At 35.9% G+C, this 18,741-nt stretch overlaps 1 protein-coding gene across 3 annotated transcripts in view; it reads right to left on the bottom strand.

Annotated features, from left to right (window-relative positions):
* LOC110098542 (DNA-directed RNA polymerase IV subunit 1) overlaps positions 1-18,741 on the bottom strand; it is a 42,509-nt gene that overhangs the window by 9,796 nt on the left and 13,972 nt on the right. For all 3 annotated transcript variants that reach the window (XR_003699931.1, XM_028692751.1, XM_028692750.1), the window contains exons 6-13: positions 17,193-17,249; positions 16,885-17,112; positions 13,353-13,508; positions 13,109-13,246; positions 8,253-10,115; positions 2,288-2,457; positions 2,140-2,206; positions 1,918-2,033 (exon numbers count right to left, since the gene is read on the bottom strand). Coding sequence is in view for 2 of the 3 variants with exons in the window: in XM_028692751.1 (XP_028548584.1) it covers positions 1,918-2,033; positions 2,140-2,206; positions 2,288-2,457; positions 8,253-10,115; positions 13,109-13,246; positions 13,353-13,508; positions 16,885-17,112; positions 17,193-17,249 (2,795 nt within the window). In the remaining variant the exon portion in view is untranslated. The remainder of the gene's footprint in view (positions 1-1,917; positions 2,034-2,139; positions 2,207-2,287; positions 2,458-8,252; positions 10,116-13,108; positions 13,247-13,352; positions 13,509-16,884; positions 17,113-17,192; positions 17,250-18,741) is intronic.

Raw genomic sequence — 18,741 nt, 5'->3', positions numbered from 1 at the left:
TGGTGAGCAAATGTGATATTTGTCAACGGAACAAGTATCAAGCTTGTGCCCCTAGTGGATTGTGGCAGCTTCTTGGTGCTTCCAAACAGAGTTTTGGGAGGAAGTCACCATGGATTTTCATTGAGGGGTTTACCCAAGTCGAGGGATATACAGTCATCATGGTGGTAGTGGATGTCTGAGCAAGTACAGCCATTTTATTCACTACGGCATCTTTTTCAAGCTCCTACGTTGCATCTACTTCATCAGAGAGGTGGTTCGATTGCATGGGGTCCCCACTTCTATTGTCTCAGATAGAGACAAGGTTTTTCTTGAGTTCATTTTGGAAAGGAGCTTTCAAAGATGCAGGGCACATTCTGAAGCGGAGTACAGCATACACCCACAGACAGACGGAAGTCCGAGGTGGTGAACCGGAGTGTGGAGACTTATTTGAGATGCTTCGCTGGGAGAGGCCTAAGCAATGGTCAAATGGCTGCCATGGGCAGAATATTGGTACAATACTTGTTACCATCAGCATCTCAGTTTACACCTTTCAAGATCCTTTATGGAGGGATCCACCACCCTTGGTGAATTATCAGAAGGGACGACTCCTGTCTATCTAGTGATCAATACTTAGAGGAGAGGGTAGAGTGTTGGAAGAATTGAAGGAGCACCTATTGCGAGCCCAGCAGATCATGAAGACCAGGCAGATTCGCATCGCAAGGAGGTGACATTTGAGGTGGGAGAAATGGTGTACCTAAAGCTGCGGCTTACCGACAGAAAGACTGTGGCTAACAGAAGAAGTGAGAAGCTCTCCCCACGATACTACGGGCCTTTTGAGATCGAGAGGAAGTAGGGATGTGGCCTACCGCTCAAGTTACCACCTCAATCCTCCATCCACCGGTTTTCCATGTGTCACTATTGAAAGAGGAGCATAGGGGAGAACATCATGGCCACTCCTACCATACCACGAGGCTCCACAGGAGATATGCAATTCTTATTAAAACCACTACAGGTGAAAAGAGTAAGGAAGAATGATCAAGGCAAGAGGAGGTACTCATCGAGTGGAAAGGACCTTCCGACGCATGAGGCTACGTGGGAGATATATGAGGCTATGCAAAGCAATTTCCAGACTTCAACCTTGAGGACAAGGTTGATCTTCTAGAGGGCGGTATTGATGGACCGGCTGAGCCGGTCCATCCTACCCCCTTGCGGGTCTACAGGAGGAGGGGGGAGGCAGCCGGTCCGGGTGAACCAAGGGGGGGTTCGGCCGAACCCAGGGAGCAAGGGGGGAAAGTCACGGTGGGCCCCTTGGGCCCACCTATTTGAATTCTTTGATCATCAAGGGGGGCGGCCAGCTTTTGGGGGGAAATTGGAGGGTGGATGATGGGGGGCAATTTTGGGATGAGGGGGAAGTGGTGAGATGGTATGAAAAGAGCCATTAGGGTTTATTTTGGGGACATCATGTGAAGAAAGTTCTTTCTCTTTTCCTTCTTGTTTTCTCTAGGGTTTCTTTTGGGAGATTTGGTCCTTCTCGAAGTGGACTAGCTTTGTCTTTTGTTTTGTCTTGAAGATTAATGCAAAGCTCTTTTGTTCTTCCTCTCATCTTTCTTATTTTGTGTTGACTTTGATTTGGTGGAGAAATTCCAACCTTGAAGGGAAATTAGGGCAAACCCTAATTTGGTGAAACCAAGGCGTATCAAATTTCCACCAATGAGTGTTCACTATCTTGGAAAGAATCTCGCAAAGTGATTGTAATCGTTCAAAAAATGAAAAAATTTCAGGTAGCATACCATTTATAATAAAAAAGAGCGCAATTCACACATTCATACATTTTCTGGTCTACACGGTGTAGGATGGCAGCTAAAGCTGCGAGAAGTGTATGCAAAGCCCAGGACAAGAAAAACGATCAGCTATCAAGAAGACAATAGAAAAGCTTACTTGCTCTCTAAAAATAGTTTAGGGAGTGAATCATCAAGTGCGGCTCTCTGTTCATAACTTCTAAGCAGTTGATCCTTGACAGCATGCATATCTAATCTTGTACTTGACATTCTTTCCTAAGAAACCAATTTTATATATAAAAAAAAAGATCTTAAATTAAAATCAGAATGAATAGTCGTCAAAAAAAATTGCTTCAACAAATAACTCCAGAAGGACAATTACTTTGTCTATATAGAAATGGATGACCCAGGGGCTCAAGCCTATGCGATGTGCCTCCTTCCTCACATAACTAACAATTTTAAGGTAGAAAGAATAAGCATGTTTGATAATTTCATGTATTTTACCTCAAATAGGATATTTATATACTCACAAAATCTTTATGGTAGTGACGATCTCAGCAAAAAGAATCATCTCAAGCTGACTCTTCACTTCCAATGCTCCATGCTCAAAGCCATATCTTAACCTTCTTAGTTTATTTGAGAGAAAGAGTGATGCAGTATGAACACCTGATGTTGTACCAGTACTGGTTTCAAGTAGAGCCTGAAAGGAAAACCAAATGAACTCAAACAGATTCATATATCATTATTATCATTAGCCTTATCTTAAGGCATTCATACAGATAAATGCAATTAATGGGAAGACCAAATATTACTCAGTAATTAAAATACAATTATTCAAATATGTGAACTTCATTTAAGGCGCGATATTCATAATTATTTCAAAAACAAATACAAATTGAAATTAATGGCAAGCTGACTATGGTAAGAAAAAGGAAGAAATTACAAAAAAAAAAAGAACACTGAGCACTTTCATGTCCAAAATATCAAAATCTTTAAAATCTTAGCATTACATCACCCTTTTATTTATGCTCACATATTCTCACGGCCATAGCTTTGTACTCTGGTTCTATACCAGACATTGCCACCATGCCACCATTTTGACTAATTATAACTGCAGTATCCTGAGGTAGATCGTCTATCAATTGGTGATCCTACGTGATCTACATCAGTATATGCTTCTTAGGTTATTTCATAGTCTCTTCTGAAGAGAATTCCTTTACCCGGATTCCATTTAAGGTAGTGCAATATTCTGTCTATAGCTTTCATGTGAGTCTTATAGCAAAGTCTATATCTAATATGGTGTGAGAAAGGTAAATCAAATTCCCCACAAATCTGTGGTAAACTACCTTATCTACGTCTACATCTTCTTTAACTTCCTCCAATTTAAGATGTGGTTCTACTGGTGATGGTGCCGATTTGCAAGCTAATTTATCTGTCTTTAAAAAAATCATTAATATATTTATCTTCTAAAATGAAGATTCCTTTGTTGGAGTGGGCCACTTCAATTGCAAGGAAATGTTTTAATCTACCAAGTTCTTTGATCTCAAATTCATTGGCAAAACATTTTCTTAGAAATCATTTTCTCCTTTTCATCATTTTAGTCAAAATGATATCATCCACATAAACTAATATAATTGTGACTCCCACTGAGTCTGAGTGCTGAAAAATAATGATGGCCCTCTTGGCTTTGCCGATATCCATTGAGTAGTAGCATAACTTTTGATAATCTTCCAAACCAAACCCTAGCTGACTGCTTTTGCCCAAATAGATCTCTTTTTAACCTACACACTTTGTCACCCCTAGATTTTTTCTTAAATCCTAGTGGAATCTCCATAAATATTTATTACTTCAAGCCCCCATGTAGGAATGCATTTTTAACATCCATTTATTCCATATGGCAGTTATAATTAGCTGCTAGTAAGAGCAAAATCCTCACGGTGTTCATCTTGGCCACAGGTGCAAAATCATTTAGTGTGACCAGAGAACTTTTGTGTGAAGGTGAGAAGTTATGGAAGGATACACGGGAGATTTTTTTGGTGAACTTGTGTTTACCTCGATTTCAAGTGACGGTTCATATTCTAGGATCTACTATGAAGCATAGTTTGGAGTTGTACGCCTGAAATATACTTTTTAAACCTCATGTTATCCATAATAGCTTTGTCCTCAGTTTCTATGGCTTTGATTTCAGCTTTAGGTTGATTGGTTTAAGGAGGAGCCGGAAGGTCAAGAGAGGCAACCTCACTTTCCTCATCTTCCTCAGTTTCAATCCCCCCCTAAAGATGAGATTTGGTGAAATAGAATTTTTGTTCGTCAAAAGTAACGTCAACAAATATAAAGGTTTTATTGGTGGAGGGGTGATAACACTTATTACCTCTCTGGGTGGATGAATATCTAACAAAGATACATTTGAGAACTTTTGCATCTAATTTTCCTCTATTTTGACTATGATGTCCAAACATTCTAGGTGTGAGGTTATTATGAGCTCGGAATTCATGATAAAAAGAGGATAGAATATCCATTTGTGTTTTTAGTCCCAAGGTTGTTGAAGGTAGTCGATTTATGAGGTATATGGCAGACAGAAGGGCTTCCCCCAGTATGATTTGGGTACATTATTCAAGAGAAGGTTCATATTCTTTATGCAACTCCGTTTTGTTGTGGGCTATGAAGCAGTAGGACTCATGAATAATATATTTCTTTCAAAAGTAGGAGGATAAGGCTTGGTTAAGATAATCTTTGGCATTATCGAAACAAAATGTCTTATTTTACCCTGAATTGGTTCTGGATCATGATGTGAAAAATGAGTAGTGCTAACATCATATTTTTTTTTTAGGAAAAAGATCCAAGAGACTTGAGTATAGCCATTAATGAATGATAAAACCATCGAGCCCCTAAGATGTTAGTGCAGTCATTAATGAAGCATAAAAACCATCGAGCCCCTAAGATGTTAGAAATTTTTTAGGATCCCCCGATATTACTATGAATAGGGTTGAAGGGGGTATGACATCTCTCATTTTTGTTTGGAAAAGAAACTCATTTATGCTTGGCTAACTCATAGGTTTCACAATGAAAAAATTCATTTTCCAACTTATAAAAAACTTTTAAGTACATGTTCTTTAATATATCAAAAGATGGATGTGTCCTACTCTAAAATTATGATGCTAAATAGTACATTTTTTTAAAATAGGGATAATATAGAATAGTCATTATTGATAAAAGTGGATTTGTTCAACTCTTCCAGGTAGTACAGTCTATCTCTCTCTTTAGCAAGCAAAATCTTCTCCCCCGATCACTAGTCCTGAAATAAGTAACAAGTATGGTTAAATAGGACTTGACAATTATGAACACTGGTAAGTTTTTGTATGGTGATTAGGTTTGTGGATAATTGAGGTATGTGGAGCACATTTTTTAGAGGGAGGGATGGAGATAAAGATATATCTCCTTTGCCTACAACTGTGGTAAGAGAACCATCAGCACTAATGATTTTCTTATCACTCCAACAAGGAGTGTAGTTGATGAAGTGGGTAGTGGAGTGAGTCATGTAATTTGTAGATCCTGAGTCAATGATCTATACATTTTTAAATGATTTCTACAAGCACTTAACCAATGGATATATGAAACTTACCTGAAAATGCAAGAGAAGAGATGCAGTTAATTTTTCAAGGGATATCAGGAGTTGTTTTAGCTTACCAATATCTTCTTTGTTGAGCTCTCTGAAACTGGACTGTGTTTCTAGGTTGGGCTGAGTTGTTGTAGCATTAGCTTGTGATGTTCCATTTTGCCCACTTTTTTTATTCCACTCCATACTTGGGGGCTTTCCATATAACTTCCAGCATGTCTCCTTTGTGTGTCTTGATTTCTTGCAATAGCTGCACAAAAGAGAGTCTTTATCTTTAGGTTTTGAGATATAATTATCTCTTTCCTTCCATGGTGCCACTTTGGTTGTCACCATTGATGAATCTTCAACAACCTTTGGCTCCAGCATTACCCCTTATTGGCTTTCCTCAGCACAAATAAGTCTCATTTAGTGAGGGTGTCTCCTCTTTGCTAAGGATCAGAACTCTAACCTACTCAAACTATGTATTGAATACTGCAAGAAAGTCTTGCACTCTTTCGCAATAAAGCTTTTTAGGATAGCAACATCTTCTAGACACTTGGTCTCTATGCTATGTAGTGATCAAGTTCTTACCACAAGCCTTGAAGGAGAGTGACATATTCAATCATGGTCTTGCTTCCTTATTTTGTGCTTCCCACCTTGACTTTAATTTCAAAGATTTGTGCAGCATCTCGAGCTTTTGAGAATGTTTGTCTGGCAGCATCCCATATATCTTTTTCAGTAGATAGAAACATGAAAGTATTGTTAATTTTTGGAGTCATGAAATTCCACAACCATGACATGATCATGGACTCTGCTTCATCTCATGCCCACAAATTATGATCTTCTTCTTTTGGTCCCACCCCAAAGAGGTGATTCATCTTTCCTTTCCCTTTCAGGTAGATTTTCACAAATTGAGACTACTTCAAGTAATTCTTCCCATTTAAACGACAGGAAGGAAGGTTGCATATTTTGGAGATCTCCTCCTTAGTAAACCATGGAGTCCTCCATTTGGTCAAAGCTTTGCAGAATCATGCATAATTGCCCTAATATAATCCATCCTAAATCAGTCATCCAAATATGGAAAGGAGATTAGTGTGATCCAGGTGAGCGTCTCATGGATTCTCATCCTAGCCGTGGGATCAAGTGTCAAGGGATGGCTATAATTTAATAGTAAGATTTCAAATGTCTATCACCTAGGCAATTAAAAAATATGCATAGCAACAAAGTTATTTTTTCGCTTTCACTCGGATCATTCTACTATCCTCTTGCCTTTTCCAAGAAAAATTAAGCCGTTTACTTTCCTAACCTATTTAAAAGTAATAAAAAATAAGTGATTCAGTATTTGCACTCATGTCTTCCACACGCTCTCGAACTCATATGTTACCCATACCCCTCGAACAAACAAAAGTTAACATTTTTATCTATTTCAAATTTTATGTATTAATCAGCTTATCTTATAGTTTCTTCAACCTGACATTATTACTCAATTAATATTTTCTATCTTGATGAAGGATGTGGGCATTTGTCCGAATATCACATAATCATAGCTAGATCAGTCTTGTTAAGTCAAAGTTTTTGTAGGAAACTTTTGGATTATCTTAAGGTGGATTATTTGTGCAGAGAGTTTCAATTGAAACGGGTCAAAGCTGAATACAGTTGACGATGAAATCAGTGCGGTATTAACTGAAGTTTCAGCTCACAACCAAAATTTTCTCATTTTGCACGGCTAGTCTGAGATCAAGTGAAACTAGAACAATGCTTTGTTCGCTTGGCTTAAACTTTTTAACAATTCTATCTAGAAATATCATAAATAGTATAAAAATGCTTGAGAGCAATCAAGGACTATGCATACTCCAATGAATTGATGTAATTGAACCATGGTTATATCCACTGTAGATGCGCATCCTAATGCTTATGCATGCATGAAATCCTGCACAATTGTATCATCGTCATCATTAACCTTAACAATTTATATGGAGCATTAATTATCAGTCCTAATTCTCCATTCATTTCTCTGAGTTTCGCAAGATTTGTTAACTCTATTTTGAGCAAATCTATGAGCATAAACTGCTAACAATATGACCTTTCTGCCGCTACTCTTGCATGATCCTTCCAAAAGTTAATTTTGTGTATCTTTAGAAGTGCGTCTACTACCATAGCCTACCAAAATTACCTAAATTTGTCTTTGATTACAATAAATAAATAGGTGTCATTCCAACCTTTCTAATAAAATCATAATCATATCTCACAAGATGAAAAAAGTAAATATTAATGTGGTTGAAGCATGCACTCCTATGAGGCTGGGAATCACCAGCTCTTACCACCACTCAGTGATTTCCTGATTGAATCTATGATGCTTTGATGATCTAAACTCCAAATAAAAACAAAAGTAATAAGTTTTGATTAATAAATCAGATTACATCTAAAACGTAAAAAGAAACCAGAACACACGTATTGACTTGGCCTATATCATTAGCACGGTTTCACAACGTATGAAAAAAAAAAGATTGATATCAAGCAATGGAAGTGGAGAAATCCTCGTAAGATCTGCAGTACTCACCATTACGAGGTAACGCGGCCACCACATTTTGATGGCAAGGTAATACTTTAAAATCTACTTTAAAGAATAAAAAAATACAAGCATTTCCATTCAAAGTTGTGGTTGAAGTGGAAGGGGTGTACAAAATTCCAAATAAATGAGGTTATTTGTGTGTGCAAAATTAAAAATAAGTTGAATAAAAAGGGTTACGCAAACTCCTTCAAAAATAGACCAAATAATACTGCAAAGAAAAAAAAAACTTGCTTTTCACGTAAGATTCCAATTAAATGTCTTCAATTCAGGATTGCAATAAGCTACAAGATTAAGTTAGACGAGTTAAAATGGATTAAGGATTATAAACCTTCAAATTCAGTAATGGGGATGGGCAAAGTGGATTCACTGGGCATTCCAAAGCTCCATATGCAGTTTCTGTTAGGGAACAAGAAGCCCATGAACCAACAGGCTGACCACCTGGAATGCTTGTTGAAGCTTCTTTTTCAGAAGAAACTCTGCAAAACTTGCCCTTTTCAGGAAAATTATAGCAAAACTGAACAATTTCCTCTCCATAAACATTCCTTACACTTCCATCATAAGCAACGTATAAGTCCCGCATGTAAAACATAAGCTTTCTACTCAAAGTTCCAGGAAGTTGAGCATTTTCACTGAAGAGATTTGCACGACCAGATAAAGAATGGAAGAAACATTCTAATGGGTTCAGACCATCAAGCAAAGAAGCTTTAATTACAGCAAAGTGTTTCTGAACATCTTCACCATTGGCATCATCAAGGACTCGGTTCTGATGAAATTTCTTCTGTTGGTTCCATTGTTCACATGAAAGAACACTTGGTATGTTAAATGGTATTTCATTGGCTGAAAATTGCATGCCCAGGCATGCACCTTGTTGAACTAACTTCAACAGACTACCCTTGCTTCCTGCATTTATCATCGCCAGCATTGAGTTGTTACTCCCTATATAACTAAGTATAGCATATTGAATATCAGAAAATATGTTTTTAAATGCAGTTATAGATTCCTGAATTATGCGTGTTATAGAACATGTCAACTTCTGGAGTCTCAGGGGAAGGGATAAGCCTGCTGCATCATCAATAGCATTTACTGAACTATCAAACTTGTTCAACAAACGCTCTGTGGCCCTACATGCATCTGCTGCTTCTTGCAAACCAAAGTTCACCTCATCAGTCATCTTAGTTCTAGTATAAGAATCTGAAGTGAGATAAACATCACCCAAAGACACAGTTAAGCCTCTCATTGTTAAATACTCACAGAGAACTTCCTGAGCAGAAAAGAGATAGTCAAGTGCTTTTTCTCCGTAATTTGTGGACATCCAATAAAAAATACTGTTAGGTTTATTCTGCAACCAACTCAAGAACTGTGGATCGAACAGAAGTTCACCCTTAAAATGATGAAGAGTCCTAGAGGCTTCATAAAGATCCACCAAAGGAGGAAAAAGCATGCTTAGTAACTGCTGTCCAGTCCAAAGAGGACTCTCAAGATTCGGACCAGTGATGATTGCAGGCACTGGTGATTGGTGATGGCAAAACATTTCTAATTGCTGAATCTCAAACTTGTTCAGGAAAGCCTCTTTTGCAGTTAACAAATATGCTGCAGTCAAGCTATCATGAGTCAAAGATAAGAGGTTTCGACCATCTAGTCCATTCAATAGTTGACAATCCAAACTGACAAGCTCCTGAAGCTCTACTCTGCAATGGATAGACTGTGGAACATAGCCATGCAGACAGTCTCCATCAAAATCTCCAAGCAAAGGAGAGCAACATAATGGATTTATTGAAACAACCGAATCAATTGGAAGAATTTTGGCCGATAGTGCAATCAAAGAATGTTGATGGACGGATGGAGGCCGGTTTACTAGGACAATATCACCATCTGCTAATGGTCTTTCAATTCTATCACCAATATGAAGATCTGATTTATGATTAAAGATTAACTTCTGATCTCTCCACAGATGAATTCCCTGGCTAGCTCTCAGCGTTTCCAAATTAAATTTGCTGACATACTCGGTAACAAAAAGACTTCTAGCAATGTCGTATGGAATTCCAACTTCATCTAACCTCACCTTTGGATCACCAACCATTGTCATTCGGAATGCATGATCTGTTCTCTTGCTGAGAACAACTTCCTTAAGCCACTTCATTCCAGATATATTGGAAGAAGAATCTCCAGATAATAATTTATGGGATCTCAACTGCAACAACAAAAAAGTTTGAGAATGTTTGCAGCATGTGCTGCTGTGTGCTTCCAGCAATACTCTATGGGATGCATGCAACTAGTTCTACTGTTAGTGCTTCTAGTTATTGTCCCTCCCTTGACATAGTCGTAATTACTTAGTGATGCTGGTTACAAAACATGACAAGGGCATCTCTCTTTGTATATACATACTAAACATGTTTGAGATGTATATGAAGGTTAACGGTAAAAGTTGAAAACAAACTATACCTTCAATAGTGCAATGAGCCAAGAGAACAAGGGCATATTTTTAAGAAGTTCCACACATCCGAAAGTGCACTGATAACACTTGCTGGTGCTTTAGGCACACCAAAAAGAAGGGTGAATTGGTCTTTTAAAATCTTTTGCTCGAAACAAACGACATATGCGGAAGCGTTGAGAGAATAAACTATTCAAACAAAGCCAAAATCAATAAGATTTTTTTTAACTATTAGAAAGCAAATATATCCTTCTTTTTTTATTTTTAATTTCAAAATAAAAACTTCAACTAGAGCTTTTATCACCCGAAAAATTCTTTAGCCAAAATAACCAAAAGCAAACTAAAAAATATATTTTACAAAGATAACCAAAAGCAAACCAGAATATGAAAAATAAATTACAAGAAAGAAAAGAGTACGCAAACCGGATTTATAGAGGTTCGGTCGAAATTAACCTACATCCACTACCCAAAGTTCTTCCTCTTTGAGTATTACACTAAAAGTAACTCTCCTTTAGCACACAACTAGGTGAAGAAGCCCTTTTCCCTTGACCAGTCGGAGAATAACCTTTATAGACACCAAAGAATCTCCCTCCTTCCACCTCCCGGCCCGGCGGAAATGTCGCCCCTTCTTTAGCTCCTTGCTCCGAGAGATGTTGATCCCTTTCACCTTCTTGGGCCAGCGGAGATGTCAACCCTCATGCTCCTCGCAATGATGGAGATATCATCCCTCCTCTCACCACTACGGCCTGGCAGAGATGTCAATCCCACCTTTCGCCTCCTAGAATGACAAAGATGTCGATTCCTCCTTTTGCCTTCCGGCCCGATGGAGATGCCAATCCCTAACCTCCTTGACTAGCAAGTCTTTCACTCCAAAGAATCTCCTTCTTAGAGCTCCTCTCCAAAAGCTTAACCAAAACACAACTAGAAGACCCAAGGTGCAGGCTAGCCAAAGCAACCATGCGAAATCCCCTCAAACCTCTTGACTCCCTCAAGGAAAACTCACTTTCTCAACCTCACCTCCTCTCTCTCCCTGGCGAAGCGAATTCTCCAAGCTCTCTTCTCTCCCAAGAAGAAAATGTCTCTGACTGCTCAAGTACTATTGTCATAAAGACATAACAAAAGTTTATAAAGTGGACTAAAAAAACTCTAATATTCCATATTAAGCATTTTGATCGTGCAGTATAATGCATAGATTATACAGTACAATTAGTTCAATCGAATCACAGTTTGTCCAGGACGAACCAAGATTAGTCCAGCAAGTTCTCGGGTGAATTGTACAGTACGATGTATTATTATACAGTAAGATCATTAATGATAAGATCTAATTCAATTCCTTATTCCTCAGAATTAAATTAGGCAATTTTAATTAATATTCGTACAGTACGAAATGGATCGTATAGTATGACCAGTTCAATTTTTTAACAAATTTGTCTGATTTAAGTAACCAATATTCGATGGCGAGCTTCTCAAAATAGATTATCTTCTTGTACGATGTGATGTTCGTACAATACAATTAGTTATTGTCCAATTTTAATTAATCTCATTTAATTAAACATTTTATTTAATTTTTTGTTTGAATAGATTGTACAATACGATTTGGAACATATAATATGATTAATAGAAAAATTCAAATATTCAATTCTGCTCCCCCTTGTGTGTGTGTGTGCACGGTTGCTTAGCCAACATACATTTAATATATAAAATGACTAAAAAAAGTATAGACTTTGTCAAACACAGACTAACTTATACACATACACTAATGCTACACTATCTTGAGTCTTGATTCTCAATGTTGATTGGTGTATGCTGTACCTGAAATGATTAGTGACACACAAGAAAAATATCTAATATTTAGCTTAGGAATAAATAAATAATTATCCAATAATATTTGTAATCATCAAAACATAAGATCAAGCTCATGGATTATAAAAACATCATGTTGCAATGAAGTAAGAGTGCAATATGGGAATTATACCTATTAATGCAAGAAAGATCCTGAGGGAAAGGAAAAGTTTGGAAAAGGAAATCTTCAAATATGGGGAAAAGGACGTCGACACACATAAGGACATATATGTGCATGGATATGCAGTATTTCCTCAAACTAATGATCACATTAGAATTAAGCTGATAGACGAATTGTCAGTTTGTCAGCAACTCCACAAAAAATTATTCTCGTCCCTACAGGATACTTGGAATGGAAACCAAATTTAATGCTCTGAATATCTCCAAATACAGCATTTAGTGTCTAACCAAATGATAGTTTGAGAGGATTGCTAATGGCAAACTTGTATAATTTTGCATTTTTTGGTTCAGTTACATGCACCTCAAAGCTAATTTTAATATACAACAACAACAACAAACCTTTGTCCCACAACGTGGGGTCAACTTGAAAAGCTAATTTTAATATGCAAAATAAAAAATTATGCAGGGAAAATGCACCAGCTTGAGAAGAATAAAACACCTACTAATCAGTTTTTGTACATCCATCAAGACATGAACAAATTTCAGCAAAGAAAATGCACACAATCAATAAGCACGGTCCTCTTGGCTATAACTTTTCATCTTTATAAGCATAAACAAATAATTTAATGGAAGAAATGGACTGATCAAACCTGGAAAAACAAATTGCAACTAATAAATGAAGTGCTATAAAAAAGATGAAATTCATTTAGATTAACAATGGTTTCTATGTACTGTCCTATAAATGGTAAAAGAATAACTTCAAGATTGCAAAAGGATGGTGATGTCCTTGCCTTGGATGACACAAAGCATTCTCGAACTCGGTCAGTTATGAAGGAGGACGTTAAAGCTCTAAGCTGAGGATGCTGCAGAACACCATCAAGTTTTTTGCCCAAATCAACCATTCTTTTATAAATCTTTGTTCGTTCATCCTTCCCATTGCAATATGAAGCGATATATCATCATATAAAAGTAAGATATTATCAGTAAGACATGTGAAACACTGCTAAGAATACTAAAGGAGTGAAAGCAACTTACAAAACTAATCCTTGATCCATCTGAAAAAGCATGTGTTGTTTCCACTATTCTATGGGAATTAGGAGTAACTGGTAGACAAGATAGAAATAGCAATTCCCTCCTAGAAACAAACTGATTGATGAAATCTAGATCAAGTTGTTTCAGTAAACAAAATACCTAGAAATACAAACAAAAAAAAAACATAAGGAAAGAAAATTCGGAATTATTTATTTATAAAGCTTGTTCACCCAAGGATACTTTTAGGTAGAAAAGCAACAATGCAGACAGGAACAAAACCTGAACTCACTACAAACAGATAAGCTAAATACATTGAAAGAGGGATTTAGATTAAAATTAATATTCATAGTATTTAGACTAAAGAGCTAAAAGAAACCACATTCATTCATCATCAAGCATGACATAGAAACTATTGTAGAGTGATTGATCAATCAATTCATTGGAAGAACAAGTAGCTGGAGGCCATGACAGCCCAGTTGGTTTAGCTTACCACGTGACAAAGTCAAGATCGTGGCACAGCAATTCTTCTCAATTATTACATGAACAAGGGGTGCTGAACTCCACTCTTATCACTGACTACATGAGACTAAGAACCATGGAAAAGAACATTACTCACAAATTTTATCTCAAAATTGTGTATTTTCGTATCTTTAAGGTGTCTAACATCACCTTTGATTGTTATAAGTGAACAATGAATGGAGATAGCCAAGTTCCACGAGATTTTTCTTATCATTTATGAATTATTTAAAGTTGCTCTATCCGAGTTGCGCATTGAGGGGCGCCTCAGCACAATTGAAGAGAAAAACATCTCAAGGCACACACCTCAAGTCAAACCTTTAATGCACACACCTCAATTTGGCTAAGGCACATCTCGCCTCGCCTCTTTGGCTTGAGGCGAATGCCTCCGGCTGTAATATTTTATTTATTAACTCAAATATTAAAACCTAGCCTAATCTACGCAGTCGCATGCTACGGAGAGGTTTCAACAGTTGAACAAATTGCATCTCCATCTCTCATCCCATGAAGGCCAATGTAAAACTTGCTGCCAGCCCCCTCCACCAGCAAACTCCAGTATTCAAGTGATTTGAGCAATCTAGTCTATTTTTTTATTTTTTGGCTTGGTCTACATAAGATATTGCACCTTTCACCATTTAAATCTGCACAAGAGTAAAGACCTCTAGCTAGTTAAGATAAACTTATGGTAAATTAGGATGTTTAGTATTATGAGATTCTTAGTTCAAAAAGTGCCAAGACAATGTAAAATATCCTTCAAGTAATACAAAAGTTTTGAAATAGGTTATATAAAGTTCTAATATCCCCTATGTTATTGTCTTTGGTCTTAAAACAAACAAGCCAATATCCATATCAATACTTATATAAAAAGCAGAATAAAAAGGGCAAGCATATTTACTGCAAATAAGATATTCCAAAACATATAGAATATTAAATATATATATATTCCAATTTATTACTAAAAGCCAATTTAATATTAAATATATTAACAGTATAGAATATTATATAATTTACTAATACATATTTTTACCTAATTATATATATACATCTATAACTCTATATAATATATATATATAGATATATTATATAATATATATATATATATATATAATATATATATATATAAATAAAATATTGTAATTTTACTACTCTAAGTAATTGCATGCTAGTATATATAAAATCACAATCAACATCATTGCCTTACCACAACAATTATTCAAACTTGCATAATTTTTGTCATTTGACTATTCTATCTATATATGTAATTTCTTTTTGTTTTCAGTAAAATTTATATGATAATTTCATTTAATTTTTTTAAAGATGATATGCTTTTGTTTTCATGAATTATTCGTATTAGTTATATATCCTTTTCATTTGCATAAGGTGTTCACAAGTAATTTAAGTAAAAGGCATAACTAGCAGAGCCATCAAAATAATGAACAGAAACTGGTTAAAACAACAACATCAAGCCATTATCCCGTCGGCCAGATGAATCATATTTCTCCATTAATGTCCTATTAAAAAGTTAAATTCTCATTTAAAAATAATAAAGAAAGGTCATTTCTAATATTTCTAACCAAGTATTTTTTAGGTCTAACCTATACTTTTTTTTATTAGGTCTACCTATACCTTCTCTAAATAAATTCAAATCTAATACATCTATTTTCCTAACAGAGTCATCGAAGGCCGCCATTTTATAATGACCAAGCCATCTAAGGAGACTCTCACTAATCTTTATCTTCCACTAGGAGCAACTCCAACCTCTTCATGTATATGCTTATTTCGTATCCTATCTCTAAGAGTAAAGCACACATTCACCTGAGCATCCTCATCTCTGCAACACTAAACTTAATATTATGCTTCTCTTTTAATGGCCAACATTTTGTACCATAAAGCATTGTAGGTCTAACCACCATCTTATAGAATTTTCCTTAAGTTTGAGGGGGGCTTTTCTATCACACATCAAGCCCTATGCATTCATCACTTTCAAACATCCAACTTGAATTCTACTTAATAATATCCCCATTCATTTCACCATCACTTAACAATAGAACCTAAGATATTGAAAAAAGTGTACTCTTATAAATGACTTGATCACCCAAAGTCACAATCGCCCCACTAGATCTAATTATTACAAAAAATCAACACTCAATATATTCAGTTTTAGATCTACTCAAATGAAAGCATTTAAACTCTAAGGTTGACCTTCATAATTCAAGTTTACCCTCAACTCCCTCTCTAGTCTATCACAAAGAAGAATATCATCAGCAAAAAGCACACAACAGGGTACAACCTCTTGCAAAGGTCTAGTAAGACATTCAAAAACTAAAGCAAAATGATATAGCCTTAAAGGTTGATCCTTGATGTAATCAATTGAAATAGGAAATACTTGTCAAAACCAACCTTGTGTTTGCAACACAAGTAAAAGCTCCTTGCATACCATACATATCATTAATGTCTTGAATACAAGCATTATTAACCCCTTTCTTTTCTAGAACTCTCCATAACACTTCTATTGGAACTTTATCATATACTTTCTCTAAATCAATAAATATCATATGTAGATCCTCTAGATCCTCCTTATTCTCTCTATACTTCTCCATTATACCTCTCAATAAATGTATAGCTTCCATAGTAGACCTACCTGGCATGAATGCAATCTGGTTACAAAAAAGAAAGTTTAAAATCATATTGAGTATTTATAAAAGCCACAAATGCTTGCTAGCAAATAGATATGCAATTGACAAAAAGATGAATATTTAGAGGATCACATGCTTGTATGCAGGAATATACTTCAGACATGCACATGTTTAAAGGCATAAGTATACTAGCTTTCTCCCATGCACCTATCACATGCAAAACCATAAGTACCCACATAATGAAATCATACGGCCAAATCAACTACAATTGAAATGGAAAAAAAATACAACACCCATGTTATTTCTTGAAACAAACGGCAAAAAATAGTGATCCAACCAGAGGCAAACAATAAAATTCATAAAACAGTGCAGTATTATCATACCTGCCAAGGTGAAAGAAATATGCTGTTAGAATTTAATCCCTGCTGTTTATGGTAATTGGGAACAAAATTCCAGTAGTCTTTTGGCAATAATTCACCAAAGCTTCTGTTCTGAAACTTTTTTGGCAACTTTTCATTAACTTCTGCCAAAATTGAAAGGCCTTTCCTCCCTTGAACATCTCTGTTGGATATCTTAAACTTCAAAGTAGGATACCACTCAAACGAACTGCTCTGCTCATGAAAGAAAGAACATGTTCTAAGAGAAGACATGTGGACAAAGTTCTACATGGAATGTAGTACAACACACTTACAGCACAATATTTGCAACCCGAGTTTTTTCCAATTGCTCCCACTTCCTTGTATATATGCTTCAGGATATTAAATCAGAAAACAAAAGCTACTGTTAGAGGAATGCCTACAAATAAAATGCTCATGAGAAAAACAAGGTGATCCAAACAATCACCACAAAAACCTCAAATAATTAAATAACTCAATGTAATGTGCCTTCCAATTAATGGCCAATGGTTTCAGCACATACAGAAAAAATCAAGAAAAATGTTATGCTTATCATTCTTAATAATTGTGCACAGAAAATAAGAAACCTATTAATATAATTAAAAGAAACTATCAATATAATCAATCATCTCCTCTGCAATTCAGTGTTCTATTTACAAAGCCAATATTTTCCAGAGAAAAAGAAACATATTAATATAATTAAAAGAAACTATCAATACAATCAATCATCTCCTCTGCAATTCAGTGTTCTATTTACAAAGCCATATTTTCACCAAAATGATATTTCCATAAGATGCGGCTGACATCTCCTCTTTTTTGCAAAAATATGAATGGAAGCTATGAGATTCTTTTAGTGAAAAAAAAATTCCAAAATAGACCCCTGATTTTTCTCATGTGGCCAATCTAGTCTCAAAATATCACTTAAAATTTAGTCCGTCAACTATACAAAGTGATCCCAAATGACCCCTGAAGTAGAAATTGATGGAAACTTAGATACACAATTGATCCCAATTTAATCATTTAACTATGCAAGATTGATCTCAATCTAGTCCCCGAGGGGCCATTTGGGACCAATCTTGTATATTTGAGGACTAAATTGTATACATAATACTATAGAGGGAGATGTGAATATATCTATGAATAGTTTGAGGAAGAATAGTGCAGCAGCTCTTTGTTTTCTCTTGGTTTCAAGAGCAGAGTCAGAAACCGCTTTTCTCATCTTCGTTCTTGCAACAGGTGGGCTGTGTTCCCCTCCTTGCATCGCTCGACAGCAGCACAAGGCTACTCACCTAGCAGTTCCTGACAACCGCACTAAGAGCATGTTCCTTCTCCTTTAGTTATCCAAGAATAACAACAGATATATGTATTCTTCCTATTATCGATCAAGTCAAACACATAGGAAGCAATAATTCTCTTCATCCATCTGGTTTCTACCAGAGGTGACTCTGATCCATCTCCTAAATTGTAAAAAAAGAAATCTACAATGCATCTTTTGATATCTAGTGGAATCATTTGATCACTCTATTATGAATAGGCGGATCTCACCAAACATCATACATTTAAGTACGCTTGTCTTCATTTCACTACTATGGTTATTTTTAGTTTTCATATTTTGCTCTTCACTCACATTAGGTAACTATTTAAAGTGAAAAATAGTTCCTACCCATGTTATTAGCAACCATTTTTTACTTTCTAATCTATTCACTTTTAACAATTCATTTTTTAGTCATGTACTGCCTATGCACAAACCATCTAGCTTTTTTTCAACAGTTTTATAGTGCTAACTCTCATAAAAAATATGTATAACTCAGTCATGAAACCTCCCATAAATATGAGATAGAAATG

The sequence above is a fragment of the Dendrobium catenatum genome, unplaced genomic scaffold (assembly GCF_001605985.2).
Source record: "Dendrobium catenatum unplaced genomic scaffold, ASM160598v2 original_scaffold_268208, whole genome shotgun sequence".
Classification (NCBI taxonomy): Eukaryota; Viridiplantae; Streptophyta; class Magnoliopsida; order Asparagales; family Orchidaceae; genus Dendrobium; species Dendrobium catenatum.
This window is presented reverse-complemented; position numbering and strand designations above follow the sequence as displayed.